Source organism: Micrasema longulum, unplaced genomic scaffold (genome assembly GCF_059751315.1).
Source record: "Micrasema longulum isolate JH-2025_06_02 unplaced genomic scaffold, ASM5975131v1 h1tg002588l, whole genome shotgun sequence".
NCBI classification, from domain to species: Eukaryota; Metazoa; Arthropoda; class Insecta; order Trichoptera; family Brachycentridae; genus Micrasema; species Micrasema longulum.
Window position 1 is genome coordinate 38,472 of NW_028279724.1, and position 19,733 is coordinate 58,204.

General features: G+C 30.5%; 1 protein-coding gene across 1 annotated transcript in view; it reads left to right on the forward strand.

The window, feature by feature from the left end:
* Positions 1-1,637: 1,637 nt before the first annotated feature.
* The window catches only part of LOC148271908 (hatching enzyme-like), a gene marked incomplete at its 3' end in the record, with an annotated part of 100,922 nt that continues 82,826 nt past the window's right edge, over positions 1,638-19,733 (forward strand). Inside the window, exon 1 of the mRNA XM_088240768.1 lies at positions 1,638-2,173. Within this exon, the coding sequence (XP_088096894.1) occupies positions 1,997-2,173 (177 nt within the window). The remainder of the gene's footprint in view (positions 2,174-19,733) is intronic.

Below are 19,733 nucleotides of genomic sequence, written 5' to 3' on the forward strand. Positions count from 1 at the left end.
CATTGTTGATTAAACTAACTGGTATTAAAAAAAAAAAAAAATTGGGAGATTGTTTTCAGGCGTTGCCTAGTAGGTGAATAGGTTCAGCCGGGTGAATCTCACCCCTCTTGATAAAGGTGTCAGCTCTTTTACTCCACAAAAGTCAACATATGGAAGAGTTGAGGAAATGTGGATGATACATAATCAGAATGGTAAATGTTAATGTTAATACCGATACTATCATGTTAGAAAATATAAAATGTAATATTAACTTTTTTACTACAATTTTTCGTATTTAATAAAATAAAATAATGCTATTCTGAATCGACTCCATGTTCTCGGCAATAACTATTTCGACGTTGCTGATATTTTTCATCTAAAGTATAGCTTATATAAATCAATTCTATTTAAACATTTCAAAGGTGACGAACAGCAATATACATATTTTAGATTATAGTGCTTTCTATGTTTACTTTTGTATGGGTACTATTGTGTACCATATTTACGTGTATACTTTTTTTTAATTACTTAATTGTCATTATTATTACTATTTTTTAATATTTTTTTTTATGGGACAAAATAATTTTCTTGTATTTAATATACTTTTTTGTACCTTTTAAAGATAAATATATATAGATACTCTTTTCCTTCTAAATTTTTATCTGCACACATTGTTTAATTATTTTGTTATATCTTAATATGTTCTTTATACAAAGCTGGTCTATTATATATATAGTATTTATGTAAAATAATACTTTTATATTTAATTTGTAAGTTTTTCATTTTATTGAAATGTTTATATTATTTTCAATATGTATCTTTTTAAGGGTCACGTATAACTCATGGAATGACTTAAGGGTCACGTATAACAATTCGTACAGACAATTATTCGGATTGCCTAGGTATTGCAGTGCCTCTGAAATGTTTACAGCTGGACGAATAAACACCTTCGCTGCCCTACTTCGCCAAAGAGCCTGGAGCCTATGGGAACGCCTGAAAAACTCTAATAACGAAATTCTCCAAGCCACTGCAAGGTGGATCCTTTCACCGTTGTTCGAGCGATGGCGCGATACGCTAAGACCACCATAAGTGCTGCAATGTTACTTGTGCAATATTTACACACATGTCCACTCTCATTCCAATATAACACCCACTCACCCACCCTCTCACTCACTTACACTCACACAAACACACTAGTATGTATTGTACGTGTATTTAATGTATTTCTGTGGATATCTGTCATTGGTTTTATTCTCTGTATATTTTATTTGTTGTATTTTTGTTACATATATTACTGTTGATATCCCCAATAAATAAAAAAAATAAAAAAAATATATATAAAATTTTATTTTATGTTTACTGTTATATGTATGTTGATTGTTATATTTATGTTAATTGTTATATTTTTGTTTATATTTATAATTATGTTCATGTTTATATGGTAGAATTGGCTCTGCAGTATATAGCCATTTTACTGGAATAAAATAAAACAATGATAATAATAATAATATGGTAAAAAGCACTGCGTGCCGTGTATATAAATAAATAAATAAATAAATAAAATAAAATGAAATAATCGATAGACCGATGACCGAGCGACACCTGTTGCCGACCTCTGCCCCGCGGGACATTATATTAGGACGAAGCGGCCGCTGCAAAGCTTCAGTTGAGCTAGTGCCTTGATTGGGTGGCGACGTGCGTCACCTTAGCAAACTCCGAACAAGTGAAAATTGTTATTTTCTTTTCTCGCGTCGATAGCATTCCTACGTGTTTTCCCGCGCTCAGAAAAAAAGCCCGAATTTCATTTGTAACCCATTCGAAAGCCAGGCGCGATTTTGTTCAACACACATTCAACCAATTATTTCAAATCGAGTGCCGAAAACAGCAAAATTAATAGATCGTAACAGTGAAATTGACAAGAAAACGGGGTTTCGAAACGCGAGAATTACGCAAATATTGAACCAAGAAACTTCGAGATAAAAACGAACGAGATACTTATGATTGCTTATCTGTAGAAATGATTTGTCTAAATTTTAACGGATCGGAATTGTGTTCAGCAGTAGTCCCCGTCAGGAGAAAAATGACGTCCTCACCGATGGGAAGACCCAGTACCTATCTACTTTTTGGCCTTTTTATGTTTACAATATTATCGATAACTACGTCAGCACCGATCACCAGCGACACACAAGCCATGGTAAGTTTACTTCAAGTTTATTTCCTTATCCTAAAAAATCTTAAACTACTGAATATGTACAAAAAAAGTACCTAACGACGGAAATAATAAGATCTATTGATTTTTCAGCTTAGTTTACCTTTGTAATAGATTTGTTCTTATTTATTATTCTTAAAACATTTATAGTTATTAAAAAATATACATATACTCGTATGTGACTCTGCTGCGTCTGGTAGTTTGAAAAAAAAATACAAAATGAAAAACGAAAATCGAAAAACGAAAACTAAAAAAGGGAAATATAGCTATTATAAAGATTGACTAAAACTATTTTATTTAATGAATACAACACTTATTTTAATTATACGATTTAAACTGAGAGATTATCACAAAACTTTTAATCTTTAAAAAATATAACTATAGACTTTACATAGAGGGAAAAAATAGCAGTTAATATTTTCATCATAAAAAAAACATATGTATACACAATTTTCACACATGTTTATATTAAATATGTGTGGGTGTTTTTTTTCATAGTTTAAGTTGTATTTTATCTAGAATATTTTGTACACGTCAAAATACAATTTTCTCGTTTCTTTTTCCACGAATCTCGATCCTAAGAGGCTCTTTTTAACTGGCCACACGATGTGTAGTTCAAATACTTATCTTCAATTTACTCAATGCTCACTTGGCGGGGTAGCATTTCGCGCCCTCTGCGTTTCTTTTCAAAATGCCGGAGATCGTGGCCTATCCAACTGGCACGACTTTATAATTAGGATTGACCATTTTTCAGTATTATCATTTCTTTTCAGTGCCTTATAATTTTGAATATGATCTCTTCACGTGATTCCTTTGTAGGACCACATCAAATGCTTCTAGACTACGTTTTTTTCTTTATAATAAATTATAACAGCTATTTATAAAAACTAATGTACATAAAGATAATTTTACTATAAATTGACTATTAAATAGAGTTTCTTAAACTAAATTAACGTAACTTCAAAAATATTTTAATCTCTGTAATAAGAAATATTATTTTATCAGATAGTTGATAAGATTCGATGCTTTACTTAGAGTATATATAAACATATTACAACAGAGATAAAGAACATTTAAGAAAAGGTAATATAGAAGTCTAGGCATCTACAGGGCTTATGACCTGTCAATGGCTGGTTTAAGTGGTCACTTTACACTGTGTAACATTCACAATTCTGCCTATATTTGAACATCTATATTGCTTCAATTCTTTCATCTGTTGATGTTTGTGAAGTTAAAGAGCTGAAACCTTTATTTATGCGGGTGGGATTCATCTAATTGAATTATTTCACCTGCATACTAGGCAACGCCTGAAAATGTTATTTTTTCAATTTTCATACTTCTTCATGGACCAGGTAACAACAACAATATATTGAAATTGTCCAAATTTTTGTAGACGAGACTCTTTAACTTCACAAACATCAACAGATGAAAGAATTGAAGGAATATAGATGTTCAAATATAGGCAGAATGGTGAATGTTACACAGTGTGTAAAGTGGCCACTTAAACCAGCCATTGACAGGTCATAAGCCCTGTAGATGCCTAGACTTCTATATTACCTTCTCCTTAATGTTCTTCATTTCTGTTGTAATATGTTACTGTGAAATAAATAAATAAATTTAATTGAGAAGAAATATTACTTTCGATAATATACTAAACAACCAAATTCTTTCTGTTGTAACTTCAATAAGGGATCTCGGGGTGATTCTAGATGACAAAATGTATTTTCACAAACTCATTGACTATATTATTTATAATCTCTTCTCCTTTCCTTTTTCCTCTTTCCTCTTTTTTTTCCTTTTCCCCATTGAGTAATAGTTTTGATTTAAGGTAATTTATAAACAAATACGTTTTTTTCTATTTTTATATATTTTCAGCTTTTTATTTTTTTTCTTCTATTGAATATGTTCTGTAACTTGAATTATAAAAATAAAACTTTTATTTTATTGGTTGGTTGGAAGAAATTGCCATTTGGCAATAAGCCCGCCAATGTACAAATAACATTATGTACAAAAAGTTAAATAAATAAATTATCATAAATTATTATTTTAAACTCTTCTTCTTCGTTTTTGAATGGCCTTTTCACATCTCAATTTGGGTGTTCTGGCCATATTTAAAACTCGTTGGCTTTTTTAATAGCGCTACATCCGATTTTGATCATATATTTATCTTAAGAACACTTCACTGCTCAGTAATTTTTTCAATTATTGAATATGCCTCTGTCATATGGTCTCCTTCATATGTTTTTCATATTAATCGAGTGAAGTCTGTTAAGAATAGATGTATAAGAAAAAAATCTCAGAAATTAGGAATCATACGAGGTAGCTACAACTTTACCGATGTGGAACTTTTTATCAGTCTATCGATTCTTTCAAACAGCAGATTTAATCTTCACCTTTAAAATACTAAATGGATTATTCGATGTCTCGACTATTCTTCAACAAATACCTATTAATATTCCTTCATGCAAATCGGGAATGAACTTTGTAGTGTAGAATTATCTACATTTTTATAATGTAGATTTATCATAATTTTTATACGGTAATAATTATGTTATATTCTGTCATTACGGTGGATAATTGAATACACATACAAGCAACAATCGACCTTGTGGTCATGGCATTGTAAGTCCACTACGATTTAATGCCACTAATAAAATAATACTTATCAGATGAAATAATCAAACCACGGATTTGCGATGGTCAATGAATCGACTTTTCGGAAATCAAATTGTTTGGATATTTTTAAAGAATAAATTTAACTAAAGGAATGTTTAAAAAAACCGATGTATAAAAAACATTCACCATTTCTGTTATAAAATGGTTATTTTAGTAACTCCCTAGAGGGTGAAATCCAATCTTTGTCTACAAAAAACAGGACAAACTGAAAATATTGTTGAACTCGTAGTTTTGAACGGTTATTTTTTAATAGGCACAATTTGGCAAAATATTTGCAAAAATACGAGTAAATATATTACACCTGTATTTTTTTATTCAACGGATGCCCTGTCATACACAATAGTTATGTATTCAAAAGATTTTTTTTTATTCCTTCCACTTTTTGGTTTAACTGAGTTTAGTTTTGGTACTCTGTCCTTTTGGAGGATGTTTACCTGAGAGCGGCCACCGCTTCGGAAACACGTGTCCATGATTATGGTTCTATTTCACACACAAAACTGTATTCTTCATTTTTCCGAACACGGACAAAATATATTTATACCTTTATTATTTACCAAAAAACTTTTTTTTTGGATATAATTTTTTACGTTTATTTTGTGTATGGCCATATAATCCAGCTAAGGAAAAGACTAAGAATTAATATTATTTTAATTTTATGACTAAGTTTTTTCGAAAATCACAGATATGTGATCTTTACTTATTAGGTCTTGTGTTTTAGCACAATTTTTCTTTTGTGAAAAAAAATCATTTCATACGATTTACACAATGATTTTAATTGTAAGGTGATAATTATCAAATTCTAAGTAGATCACAATTAAAAAATGAAAATCCAGCCTATTACTTACATTGTATTTATTTATTCACGATATGTTTTGACATTTATTGGGACACAGGTCCTAACTCAATGGGACTAAAATCCTTTGTTGAGTTGTGACGAATAATATGCAGTAATTAATATATTAAAACAAATATAATATACAAAACAAGAACGTAATTAAAAAAAGCACGCTGGATGATAATATAAAAATAACAAAGAAAGATGAACGTTTGACTAACGTGAAACAACAAACTAGAATAGTTGAGAAATCGTCAAGAAGTTTTCAACTCAAATCTTTCCCTCCGCGGAAAATTAGATCTTGAAGACGGACTCTTAAAAATAAATTTTGTACAAAATATTAAATCCTCTATTGCCTCTGAGCTAAAGTCATGCGGGTTTTGAGTGTAACATAATTCTTATACTAAGAAAACCTTGTACGGATATTTTGCTGAAACTCCCTTTTTACGAAACAAGAAAAAAATGAAAATGGAACCTAACGAAATATAAAACTAATTGACTGTGTGGCAACCATAAAAAATACTAAATAATAACAAATTATCATTTTTGAACACTAAAAATTCTAACAAAATGAACACTAATTAAGATCGAAATCAAGATACATAAAAATTTTAAAAGCGGTATGTAGAATACTTGAAAACGAGTTTAACTCATAATTTAAAAAAAATATATGTACCTAGGTGTTTTTAAGTTTGATTAAGCCAAAAGAGTCATGACTCAGGTGACCTGTTCTTGAAAACTAAGAATCACTTCGAACCGGTTTTTGTTAGATAAAATAACATGATCACTAAAGAGAATCCGATATTTTGTTCAGAAACTAGTAAAGATCCTCTAGTGATGAGTATTACAAATATTTTATAAACCAACGAGATCGTTCCGTAATCGAATAAATTATATTCATTGATGAAATCGAATTTCCCACTAAAGTTTCGTAACCAGCGACTTTTTTGCTGAACCGAAAATGTATCAACCATTTTAGTCTAAATGACTATACACGTTTTTCAGTGCCATACCGCGAAACTTCAGATGACGTTTTTTATGGCATACTTAAAAAAAAGTTCCTATTTTTTTTTTATCGGAAATCGCGTTTTAAAAATTATAAACAAATAATTGATATTACTCTACAAGACTTGATATATCTCTCTTATTTTATTAAATCATGTTGTATTTTTTGTAATCTTCAAATGGACATTTTTACACCGGATTGAGAAAGTGAAATTTGTATAACTATGCTGGATTTCAATACAAAAAATATTTATCCTTGCAACGCGAAGATTGAATTCGACGCCACTACAGCAGTAAATCTGTATAAAAGAGAGCACGAAGATAGAACTCATAACAAGGAAAACAGAGACGCTGTTCTGTGGCAGGTGTTTGTGTGAAACAGATTCAGTCGTTTATTGTCTGTGATGAGGGACGCACGCATCTGCGATGACCGGCGTATTTATTTATTTATAATTTTGTTAAAACATGGCTAAATCATATGCTTATTTTTCTAAATTAAGGTAAAGGAATTATCAAACAGTATGTTTCCATGTTTTTTTTGCACATGGTACAATGTTACATCACCGTGCGCAAAGGATTTTTTATCACAGTATTTTCAAGAGTTAAAGACGTATTTGAACAACGAAATAATACACACCGGACGCAGACCTCAGTACCGTGGAAAAATACATAATTTGCCAACATGTGTTCAAAGTTTTATGTTTTCGTACTGGCTACAAAAGTCATGTTCTGAAACCGCACGTCAAATTAAACTTATTTAAATGATTTTACACAAAGTAAATAATAAGTTATACTATTTAACTTAAAATATTTCAGGGCTTCAAATATTAATTTTATTCAATATATTATAGTTAATAATATAAATCACGCCCAGGTTTCTCGAATCTACTAATGACTTTCCGGTAAAAGCAAGTCTCCCTCATTTTTTTATTTTTTTTAAAAGATGAAAAAGAAATTCTTGAGGTCTTATAATTTACTCTAATATTTTAATTTCCAGACCATTTCCTAAAAGTCGTAAATAACTTGTACTGGAAAAATGCAAACCGAGTTGTAGTAGAGGGGGATTTGAACCTTGGACCTTCGGCCCGTGAGTCTACAATACTACAATCCGGTTTAATATATTTTTTTTGTTTTTAATTGTTAAAACTAGTTTGATTAAAAATATTTTGAAATATTTATTCCAGTAGGTACTTGATTAGTTAAAAACAATCGTATTTATTTTGTCGAATATTTATTCGAATTCGTTCGAATTTGAGTCTCCGTCGCTATACTTATTTCGTCACCACTGTTTATCGATGTATGTATGCTCCGTCGGTTGTCAAACTGCCTGAGGCTGATGACGTAGGCGATGGTTTTTGCATGACGTCATAATTGTACAGAAATATTCGTATCGAGGTTACAACACTACGATGGAATATTCGTAGTAAATGGCATATTATTGCGTTATTGTTTGTCAGCGGTTTTGGTCTTTTGACGATAGTCAATATTTGCTTGATGGAGTGTGAACTTGGAGGGGCGGAAGACGTAGGTTGTGATATACATATTGATAGCAACACAATGCTACCCAAGGTGCCACATTTTAAATACCTCGGATCTATGTGAACGACTAGTGCCCGTGTAGGTAAAGATTTTCACCAACGTACCAATACGGCATTGTTGAAGTGGGGATCTCTTTCTGGCGAACCTACTCGGCCATCAAAGGATGATGTTTAGTTTAAAACAGCATTTATCGATATTATTCCTGGCCGATTACTTTTCCTTCCTATTCTTCCCTTGACCCATCTTTATGGTACCTCCAGATAGAATATACAAAATTAGAATATTTGGATTTGAAATATTATAAACAAAATTTTGACATTACAACACATTGCATAAGAATTCTAAAAGCGTCGCGCGTTGTAAAAATTGTTACTTTAAATTGTTCAATAATTCATAGTCAACTTTCATCATTAATCAACAATATTTTGAGTTTGTCTAAATTTTTGTAGACAGGGACTGGATTCAACTCCCTGAGGAGCTGTTAATATTAACATATTACAACAGAAATAAAGAATATTTTAGAGAAGGTAACATGAAAGTCAGTGCATAATGTGGCCACTCAAACCAGCCAATGACAGGTCATAAGCCCTGTAGATGCCTAGACTTCTATAATATCTTCTTTAAAATATTATTCATCTCTGTTGTACTATGTTAATAATAACAGTTTCCCAGGGAGTTAAATCCGGTCACTTTACACACTAAGTAATAGACACCATTCTGCCGACGCGACGTTTCAACGCCTAAATTTCTGTTAACTTGTAGACCAAGCGGAATCTGAAAGTATAGCCACGGTCTTAATTTGGAATTAACACTGTGTTCCTTCACTGTCATGTAGGTAAACGAAAATGAACATATTGGCAATGTGTATTTGATTGATCACAAAATGATCACACTGTGGTGAGGGGAACAATGAAAGCTTTTAAAATATCTGTTTTGTTATTTTCGCAGTTTCGTTTTAGAGAAATTTAAAATTTTCGCTTAATTAGTTTTTAAAATTGATAGTGAGTGTGCAAAACTGAACAAAGAGGCCTTTATGAATAGATTTTAGAAAGGGATGGGCGCTTTCATTGTTGAATTAGTTATTTTTTAATTTTTAAATAACCTTGTATAAAAAAATATTTAGGACAGAGACACAGTTAACAGTTACATATTCAGGAACGACCCATGCCTGTGAACTTGTTCCGACTCGCTCGAAAATCAGTGTCGAGTCAGGGCATTGCATCGCGGAATTGTGAAGTAAAAGAGCCAAAGCTTTTGTTGATGTGGGTAAGATTCATCTGAGTGAATTATTGCATCTTCTAGGCAAAGCCGGAAGATAATTTAAAATTTTTATACTTCTTTTGATACCAGTTCTATAAAAAATATTTTCAGTACGTTAGCCCTGTTGCAATATATTTTAATCTTAGTAACTCCATGGGGAGTAAAATTCAGCTATTTCTGTTAACATTTGGGCATAGTCAAATTATTTATCATCCGAAAAAAGTTTATGCTTGTCAAATAGAACCAGATTCCTAGACGAGTGTTATTGACTCAGTTCGTTAAGGCCCACGCCAACCTCTATACTGGAAGTGGACAATTTCTTATGGGTTGACTTAATTAAAATACAATGTAAGCACCATCTTTCTCAAAACTTTTTATAAAGACTTGTGTCTTTCCTCAGTTTCGCATATTCATTATCAACTTTTTAAAATTAATTAAGCGAACATTTAATACTTCTTTACAATCGAACAGCGAAAAGAAAAAAGCGTACGAACTTAAGCTTTCGTTGTCGGCCTTCACTGCAGTATTATCAATTTGTGATCAATCAAATATACATGGTTAGTACAATCACCTTATTCTAGTTTCTCAGCATTACAGTAAGGTTATTAAGTGTTAGTTCCAAATTGAGACCGCGGCTATACGCTTCAGATACCGCTTCCAAAAGGAAGAAGAACGTAGTCATACAAACGAAACAAACAACGACACAAAACCCCCATACATATAGGGAATATTCAAAGACTTCCACTATCTATTAAAGCAATTAGTAATGAGAAAATGTTAAAAAGGCTATAAAAAAATGGATAGCGGATCTAGGTAGAAGTAAAATGGATTGTCTCATTCGCCCATACCAATGCTGAATCAACTGCTCCACAACTGTATAGCTTATGTTAGGTTTTTATTGTTTTCATTGTGTGTTTTGTAATATAAATAATAAAGATGTACATAAATACCTTGTTTTTAAAACTGTCTGAATATTTGTTAATTATGTTTGTTTTTTAAGTTAGTCTTCTTTGTTTATTCTCAAATGTAATTTTAAAAAACTAAATTGTTGGGTGTCCTCGGCACGGGAAACCCCAGTGAGGTCACATTATTTTTATTATCAATTATAGTTTGTAAACGAAAAATATGAATGAATAAATAAATAAATAAAATTTGCCCAGTACAACACACACTCAAACAACAGAATAAAAACAAATCGAATTCCCAAGTACACAAGTACCTCAAATTGTCAAGGCAATACTAACATGATTTCTATGAAACACACGCAAAATTATCTTTTGTCGTAATACTGACCCCTCACAAAACTCTAATTGTCCTACAGAAGGAACGATCCTGCGTAAATACCCGTATTGTCGTAACAACTCCTCAGACCTTAGAGCAGACGAAGCCGGTCTCAGAGCATAGTCAGCTAGCGGTTCTCTCGAGTTAGTCTACAATTTAATTTACCTCTCCTTTCGATAGGACAACAACGCCACAGGTAGACACGATAATTTAAGTAGTGAAAAGAGATAAAAATTTTTAATTTTTAATACGCGATTCCACCTGCGAAATTCCCGCATCTGATTATCGAAGGGCAGTCAACGGCCCTGACGTTATTCCCCGAAGCGGTTACAATAACCTTTTTTATGTCCAGGAATGGATTCCCTTGCAACGAAGCCTATTAATCATTTGTGAGATACGCTTGTGCATCTTTGCATATGAATTGATCTTGTACACTCGCCTTCTCATCGTAAAATACTATGTGATCAGGGTACGTGAGAGCAAAAACAAATAACAATGTTACTTGCGTTATAACGAATCAAATTGTGTACTCGAACGCTGCTCGTTACAATACCAAAATTTCTATTTTGTTATATTTTTATTTCATTTATTTAATATGTTACAAGAACAGATTCAATTTTCCATAAAAAATTCAAATTAAGGCATAAATTACAAAATAAACGAAACGAAATAACACACTTAAAAGAGGCCAGCACTCGCGCTTGGTTTATTTATTTTATTTATTTATATATACGCCTAACGGGCATTTTTAACGACATATTTTTACATAAAAAAATATTATAGAGGAAAGTAGGAAGACACAATGGTATATTGTAGACTTGCGGTATATTGTAGAAGCGGGAGAGAGGTGTTTATAATTGAATTTGATTCAGTGATAGTTTGAAAGAAGACAACTTTTTATCAAAGAAATCAAGATTGGTATGTTTGTTGGCAGACCTGAGAATTCTAGGCATAGAAGAATGAAAACCATAGTTAGTTCTGTATAGTATATGATTATATATTAACTAAAACATCATAAAAAATACAGGTATTTAATACAACATTTACAATATAAAATGGCGATGAGATTGATGAATAAAATATTGTTTTAAATTGCTAACCAAAAGAAATAAAAAGACATTTGAATAAAATGAAATTTAAGTCTTAAAAAGATCTAAGTCATAAATCGCGTAGGTATTAGTTTTTAGTAATTTTTACAAGAAATTTAAAAAATCAGTAATGTAAAAGACAGCTACGATAAAAACCGATTAATTTATTACTATACGTAAATTATTTGCGTTAATCGATATTTTTATGGACTAATTTCACCAATAAAAATATAGCTTCTATTGAAATAATTGTGTTTTTGTTAAAATGGGCTAAATTTTTATACGTTATTTTTCGTATTTTCTTCCATTTGGTCCATATTTTGAAAAAAGCAAAATTTTTGAATTTTTTTAAATTTCTCCTTTTCACTCCCGTTATACGATATACGACACTGCATTAGTAGAATGCATTTTAAATATTGTATTGCATTATATGTAGCGAGTCATTATAGATAAAAAATATGTTTGCAGTGAAGGTATAAATTTGCGTTGCGAAAGATGTTTTGAACTCTAGTACACATTATAATCCTTTTTTATTTTGTTCGAGGACCTTGTTTTGTTCTTGTTTACATTGTATTCACATAAAGATATGTTATTATAAAAGTTGTTTTTGCATTCTTTATCTTTGTACGATAGAGCGGGCCGATGATTTATGAGGTTTTTTTTATTTTTTTAGACATCAAAGTAAAAGTGGTTTAAAAAGATTCGTTTTGGATTAAATTGATCGTGAAGATTATTTAAAAAATATTCCGTACTACTTTTGGCCCTCAACCGAGGTTTGAAGTTTATAACTGTGAATATTTTGGTGATTATCTTTATTTATAAAATTAATTTTTGTTAGTAAAGATAAAGCTTAATCACATTACAAATTCGAACACGTTTTAAAACTACCGAGATGCAAAAAGTTTACACTCCGCGGAACTGCTTCCGTTGAGCGCCTGGCTAATATTGACGAAAACAATGGCTTATTAAAACAATGCTACCCATTTATTACAAAACAAAGTGCAACTTACGCCCTAAGATACTTATTTAATAAAGTTTAATACACATTATAAAATTTGATTGGATTGATTTTCTTACTTAAATACGAAATGACAATTGACAAAAATTGACTTTTTCGAAAACTTCAAACTTTGGTTGAGAGCCAAAAGTGGTATCGAATATTTTTTTGCATTCCGAGTAATCCAAAAGGCAACTATTAAGATCTCTCTCATTTCAAAATACGAAAAAATATATCGGCCCGCCCTATTGTAAAAGACCACTGTACTAAAAAGAAGATTATCAGGTGGAAGTCTTATCAGCTTTAATTTTAATTTACGATCAAGATAAAACTAGATGATACACTCCACGAGGTGTGGAGTGTAGATACCCTGCCTTGTGGTTTGCGTAGAAAATACAAACTGAAATACACACATAATTAAGTGACGTCAAAAGAACCCAACAAAATATAAACAATCTTTCAGCAACACAAATTAACTGTATTGTCCCATTTGTATCAACCGCCTTTGGTAAAAAGCAATGTAATGTAATTGCTCCAAAAATATTTAGTGATTTATCGCCAAATATAACAGACTCAAAATGCAAAACAAATTTTAAAATAAAAATAACTGCACATATAAATAGTATGGCGAGAGATGTTTTTGAAAAATATATGTAGATCAAAAAACGTAGTACTTTATATAATTGGTACACATATTATTTATATTTTTATGTATTTCATAATTTTATATTTGTTTTTTATTTTATATGCTTGGATAATTTATACAGCGCCATTTTTGTAAAAATCACCTCAAGGGCGCTGTACAATAAATAAATATACCAGCACGTCTTGCAGCTACAGAGCGCATGGACAGTAAGAAATCTAGCCCCTATTTACATTTTTTATTTTTCATTTTATTTGACAATGAAATTTAGAGTTTAAGTCATATTTTAAAAAACGAAATAAAAAGCAAATTTATAAAAATAGAAGTTAGATAACAACAAGTCTTGCAGCTACTGAGCGCATGGACGGTTGAAGTTTTAGACCCCATTTACTAAATTTAGATATTCGATAGTTGATAACATTTACATAATATGATAGCTAGCATCACAAAAAGTCTTGCAGCTACAAAACCCATCGACGAGTGGAATTTCAACAGCATAAAAATGATTTTAAAAAGTTAACAATAAAAAATAATTAAAAAATTCAATAATAATACGTCGAGCAAAGAACTTGTAAGTATGGCAATTAAGTGAACATGTAAGAGCATAAAAAGTAAACGATAAAAAACTAAATAAAGATGACAGATCATAAGCCCTGTAGATGCCAAGACTTCTAAATTCCCGTCTCTAAAATATTAGTATTATTTATGTTTACGTAACATGTATTCGTAGCATATATTTGTATGATAACGGTTTTTAATTTTTTACATTTGATTAGCTAGGCATTAAAAATTAAGTAGTTTTATTTTTTTTTTGCTATTTTTATATTAGTACTTATGCTCTAAAAGATAAAAAATCTCCATCTTAGAACAGGCTGAGCCATGTTAGATGGAGACTAGCACAAACGGAGAACACTCCGTTTTCATTTTCTATTCATTAGTTTAATATCTTAATCTAAATGTAAAATCTATAAAACAACTTTATGTAAAAGCTTTGTTACTATACGCACGTAAACATTATTCTCTACTTTCCGTTACAAATACAAGAGTTACTAGATACTCCACCATGATGCTGCAAAAAAATAAATACATCCTTCGGTCAAAGAGGATTGGACTACTACTCGGTTAAAGTGTACAATCTACTTCCATTATCCATAAGGACAATTCGTAAGTTCTTACAATATAAAATTGCTATTATGAAATGGATAGTGGAGGTGGGTTGCACACGGATCGATGAGTGTATCAAGCCAAATAGGTAAAATGTGTGTACTATTTATGAAATTCGTTCTATTGGTCTATTTATATTAGTTATGTTTTTTATGATTATTTTAGTTTTTTATTATTTATTAGGTTAATGATAGTTTGGTTAATTGGATTAATTTTTTTTTTTGTTATAACTATGTTAAATAGCTAATCTAAGGCATGTTGAAAAATGTTTCCCTCGGCACAGGAAACCCCAGTGAGGAAACATTATTCTGTATATAAAAGAAATATACAAACAATTTAAAAGTATTAATAAATAAATATAGATTCCCTGTTATTAAATATGTATACTAATTTAATGCAGTAAATTTATAAAATAAAATATAAAAATAAAGGTTTGATTACGACAAAAAGTGCGTAGTGGATATTAAATTCTCTCCGCTCGTTATAATGAGTTTGTCAAACGTTGTACAACAATGAACATCCAGATGATTAGTTTAAACATTGATTTTGTGTTGGCTGCCTGTTGGTTGAAATCCGACAAAATAATCGGTCCCCGTTGCGCATAATTGACGGATATTGTTATTGTGAAAATTCAGCGGTGCGTGGTTTGTCAGGTACACAGACAACAATAGTACCTGATTTGGTCTACGTCAATCTTCAACTAAATTGTTGGCACCTGTGTGTTTCATGTAATGTTGTAGTTATTAATTACAATGTTGACCTAGAGATGCTCTCGATGAGAATGAAAACAAAACGGCGAAAAGACAGACGATACGTTGTTTAGCAAGCGTTATTGGAATTACATTTAAGTCTTCTCAATTAAATATAAATCAAAGAAAAACGTTCAACGGTGTCCCGCTTAAATGCTCAATTTGCCAAAAAGGGGTCCATGATAGATATATCATATCTATCATGGATATATATATATATATGATACATATCCATGATAGATATGTATTATTATTTTATGTTTTTTTCTTTATATATCCTATGTTTTTATTTTTTTTCTCATGTACTCATATATTTAACATTATATAAACTCTTATAAATAAACAACTACAACAGTGTAAGCACAAGAGCTAATCTCTTTTTTTTTGAGAGTTACAGTGATAACATTTACTAGATGTATAAAAGTAGATTTGGTTTCTTAGAGTCTGTATTCAATAAAATAAACACATAATTACAATATTAATACATTTTAAAGAAAACGAAGTATTTAAATATATTTTGTCCCGATAAAATTCAATAATAGTTTGTCATCGGGTGCTCAGACATTAGTTTTAAGTTTTAATTAATAATCAAATAAAAAGAGTACAGACATAATACTGTATACGCATAAAATAATAGACATAAAAAATAGTTTAAAGATTATTTTTTTTAAAGTAAGAAAATAGAGTAAAATAATACAATTAAAATTAAAGAATAGCAATTTACTTGAATATATTTAAAATTAAACACATATATAAATAGTGTGAGCTCATAAATGTAATCAAAACAAGATCAAAAATAAAACAAAGTAAATCGAAAATTTCAATTTATATCTACAGAAAAAATAAAAATAATAAGAAAATTAAAAGTACCTTTTAAAATTAAGATCTAAAAAATGTAAATAAAATAAGAAAGAAATAAAGGAAAAGGTTTACCTAAGAAAATAACAAAAATGTATTCAATGAGAGAAAAAAAAAATGTTTTGCATAAATAATAAATCAATATGTGTAGAATTAAACAAAATCATGTACCTTTTATGATATTCATTAATAGAAAAAAAATTATTAAAAAAAAAAAGTAAATTTAAAGCGCCTGGACAGACGAAGGAAGAGAGAACTGTTCTTCAAAAACATATCTCCTCAACTCATCCCCGATTCCAACCTCAACCTTAAAAAAATATAGAAGTGTCTAATTTAACAACACGTTGATTTTCCACTACAGTCCATCAATCAAAAAGCCAAATGGATAAGTTTGAAGGAACAAAAACTCAAAAAACTATTTGCTTGATATAGGTACATTAGTAAAGCCCGATATCCTATAGTCAAATTTGTGAAAGAATTTAACTTCAGCTACATATTTGGATTTGTGTGTTCTAAGACTGAATACCATTGATAACAAATTACTTTCTATTAATATTAATAGTTTTCTATTAATATGAATTCTCAAAGCTATTTTAAAATAAAAACGAATTTAATTTATTGCTGACATTGTTTAATGATTGCAGGCATGCGATAAAACTTTTAATGATTAATCAATACGGAAGATATGAAATTGACAAGGAGTATGTGTCTATCTATCCGTCGTCAAGATAAGACAGTCACTTCTATAAAGATTCTATGTAAGAAGGTATACTAATGAACTTCGTAATTTATCTACACGATTACGCACTATCAATCAGAATGCAACTCGTGTATTCAACAAAATAATGAACACTACAATACACGGTTTGCATATATAATATGACAAATGGTGTGCACAAAGGATCGTTAGTCGGACCTTTTATGAACGGTATAAAATTAAAAATAACGTGATCTTAAACTGTCACGCGAAGTCTGCTGCAAAAAATGAAGATTCATTGCAATTAAAACGTGATTTTAAATCAAAAGCATCAAGAATAAAGGAAAAACAAAAATTCGATAATGATACTAAAATATGCATCATTGCAGAAACCATATTCGGGGCGTAAAGGAAAGAAAATGTTTGACAAACACAAATGAGCATGTAAATTGGGCAGCATAGAATTAAGAATAGTCCAGAAACTGCAGACGCACATCAAACAGAAGGCGACTAAACTCATATAAATGAGTAGGTTTACGTTTTGACCCATTAGTTTCTTTGTAGACGTCGCTCAGTACGCAACTCCTGATTTGAATTTAACTATGCCGTGTTGTGTCCTTTTAAAGTGTAGAAATACTGCTACGATCTTAAAGAAATAGGATGCAATCACATTTCATGTGTAATTAATTAGCAAATGAATGTGTATGTAACAAATGCATTACTTAAAAAATGAATTATTTTTCCATCTGTCAGATTGTCTAAGAAACAAAATGAACGTTTCGTTGGTCTTGCCAGGGTAGTCAATTTTTGTATCCTACTTTTCTCATCTAATGAGAGAACTAATGAAAATTGGATCTCGGATTAAACAACTCTATCGTGGACATTTGACCGACATTATCTTTAAAACATTAAATATTATTTAACACGATATAAAAATATCCGTTTTGGACATATTTAAAACATTGTTGAAAAAATGTTTTGTTCAAATATTTGTGATGGTTCAGTTAGCGTTAAGATTCGTTAATTGCGAAAAAACACATTTTTTAATAAATAATTCATGTCGGGAATCAAACACGAGACCTCTTGCGTGGTAGGCAATCGGGTAGAACATTTGACCACGGGGCGGACGACATCTTCTTATCTTTGAATTTTTTGTTTTAAAAAATAAATAATGTCCGTTGTTTTGATATTGTATTACACTACCACATTATAATTATTTTTTTGCATTCTGTGTTCTTCTGGGTTGTAATCCTAGGATCGGTCTGCATCAAGCACTTAAACCTTTCACTCAAATCTGTCACCTACCAGCCTCTTCATGTGCTGATAGCTGCTTCAGCGCTTATCCCCGATCACCAGGTCTATGCAGGGTGACTTCTTCGTTTATTGCCCTCAATCATTCCTTCGACGATGGTAAAGAGCAGGCCCGGGTGTCTGATATTATGGCCTATCCCATTGAATCGTTGTTGGGCAACTCTTTTTAGGAGTTGACTTGTTTCGCAAAATTCACCATTATGCTCTAGTTTGAATATCTACTTTTTCCATATTTCATTTGCCTACACCTATCTATAACATAATTTTTAATTAACAATTAATACCACAATTCAAATTGATATTTTTGCGGATGACAACTATCGAACTGATAAAGATAAAAACCATATCTTATCAATTAAACGAGATTAAAAATGAGTAACACATATTTTCTTTACAAATCGTGATCTGGTTAAGGCGTGGAAGGTGGAAAAAGATTACTCAGATATAATATTAGATTAACAAATGGAAACATATGTGCAATGAAAATTATATTTACAAAAACCTATTCAGATATCGGGACGGGTGTACACTCTAACCTCACATTTTTCATTTAAAAGTTAAAAATATTTTGAGTTTGTCTAAATGTTTAAAGACAAGCACTGGATTTCACCCCTTGGGAATTATTATGATTGACATTTAATTTGATACGGATAACATTTTAAAGACGGAAATATTAAAGTATAGGCGTTTACAATGACCTTGTAATTGACTGGTTTAAGGGGTCACTTTTTATTTGTGTAACATTTACTAATCTTACACAAATAAAAAACAAATTACATCAGGGATGGATAAAACAAAGTTATAAGACTTTACATATTTAAGTAATAAACAAAATTGGAGCTAGACGCACGTTGGATTGCATTGTGTTTTTTTTTAATGTAAAGCGGGATCTGAAACAATGCATATTTAATATTTTATTTTTTAACAGAAACCGCAAATCTGCCTTTTACAAACATTTATAATACTAACATAATTGGCTTAATTTTTTTTTTTTAAATAAATTTCCTTACACCCAAGATTTATAAAAAAAAATTAACCTGAAAATTTTACAAGATTTATATTAAATAAAATTAAGCTAAATATTAAGTAGAAAGATTAAATAATAAAACATTCTACAGTAATACAACAAGAAAATAATAAGTACTGTTTCATACAGCTGGGCAAGTGAACAAAAAACTGTGTATACAATGAAATGCATGAATAAATAAATATAATTACCATTCACCATCTTCAAAAAAGTTCAAAAGGTTTGTTCTATTGGAACAATACCCTACACTAAACATATCAGATACTTGGGAATAACTATTGTCGAGTTCATGAAGTATATTTAATACAGCATTACAAGTATACACTGTCCGTGAATTGTTGCTACAAAACGGTGGCACCTGTATAGTCATTCTTTCAGGCACCCTGAAGTTGATGAGAGATAATAGTTCAGGGCA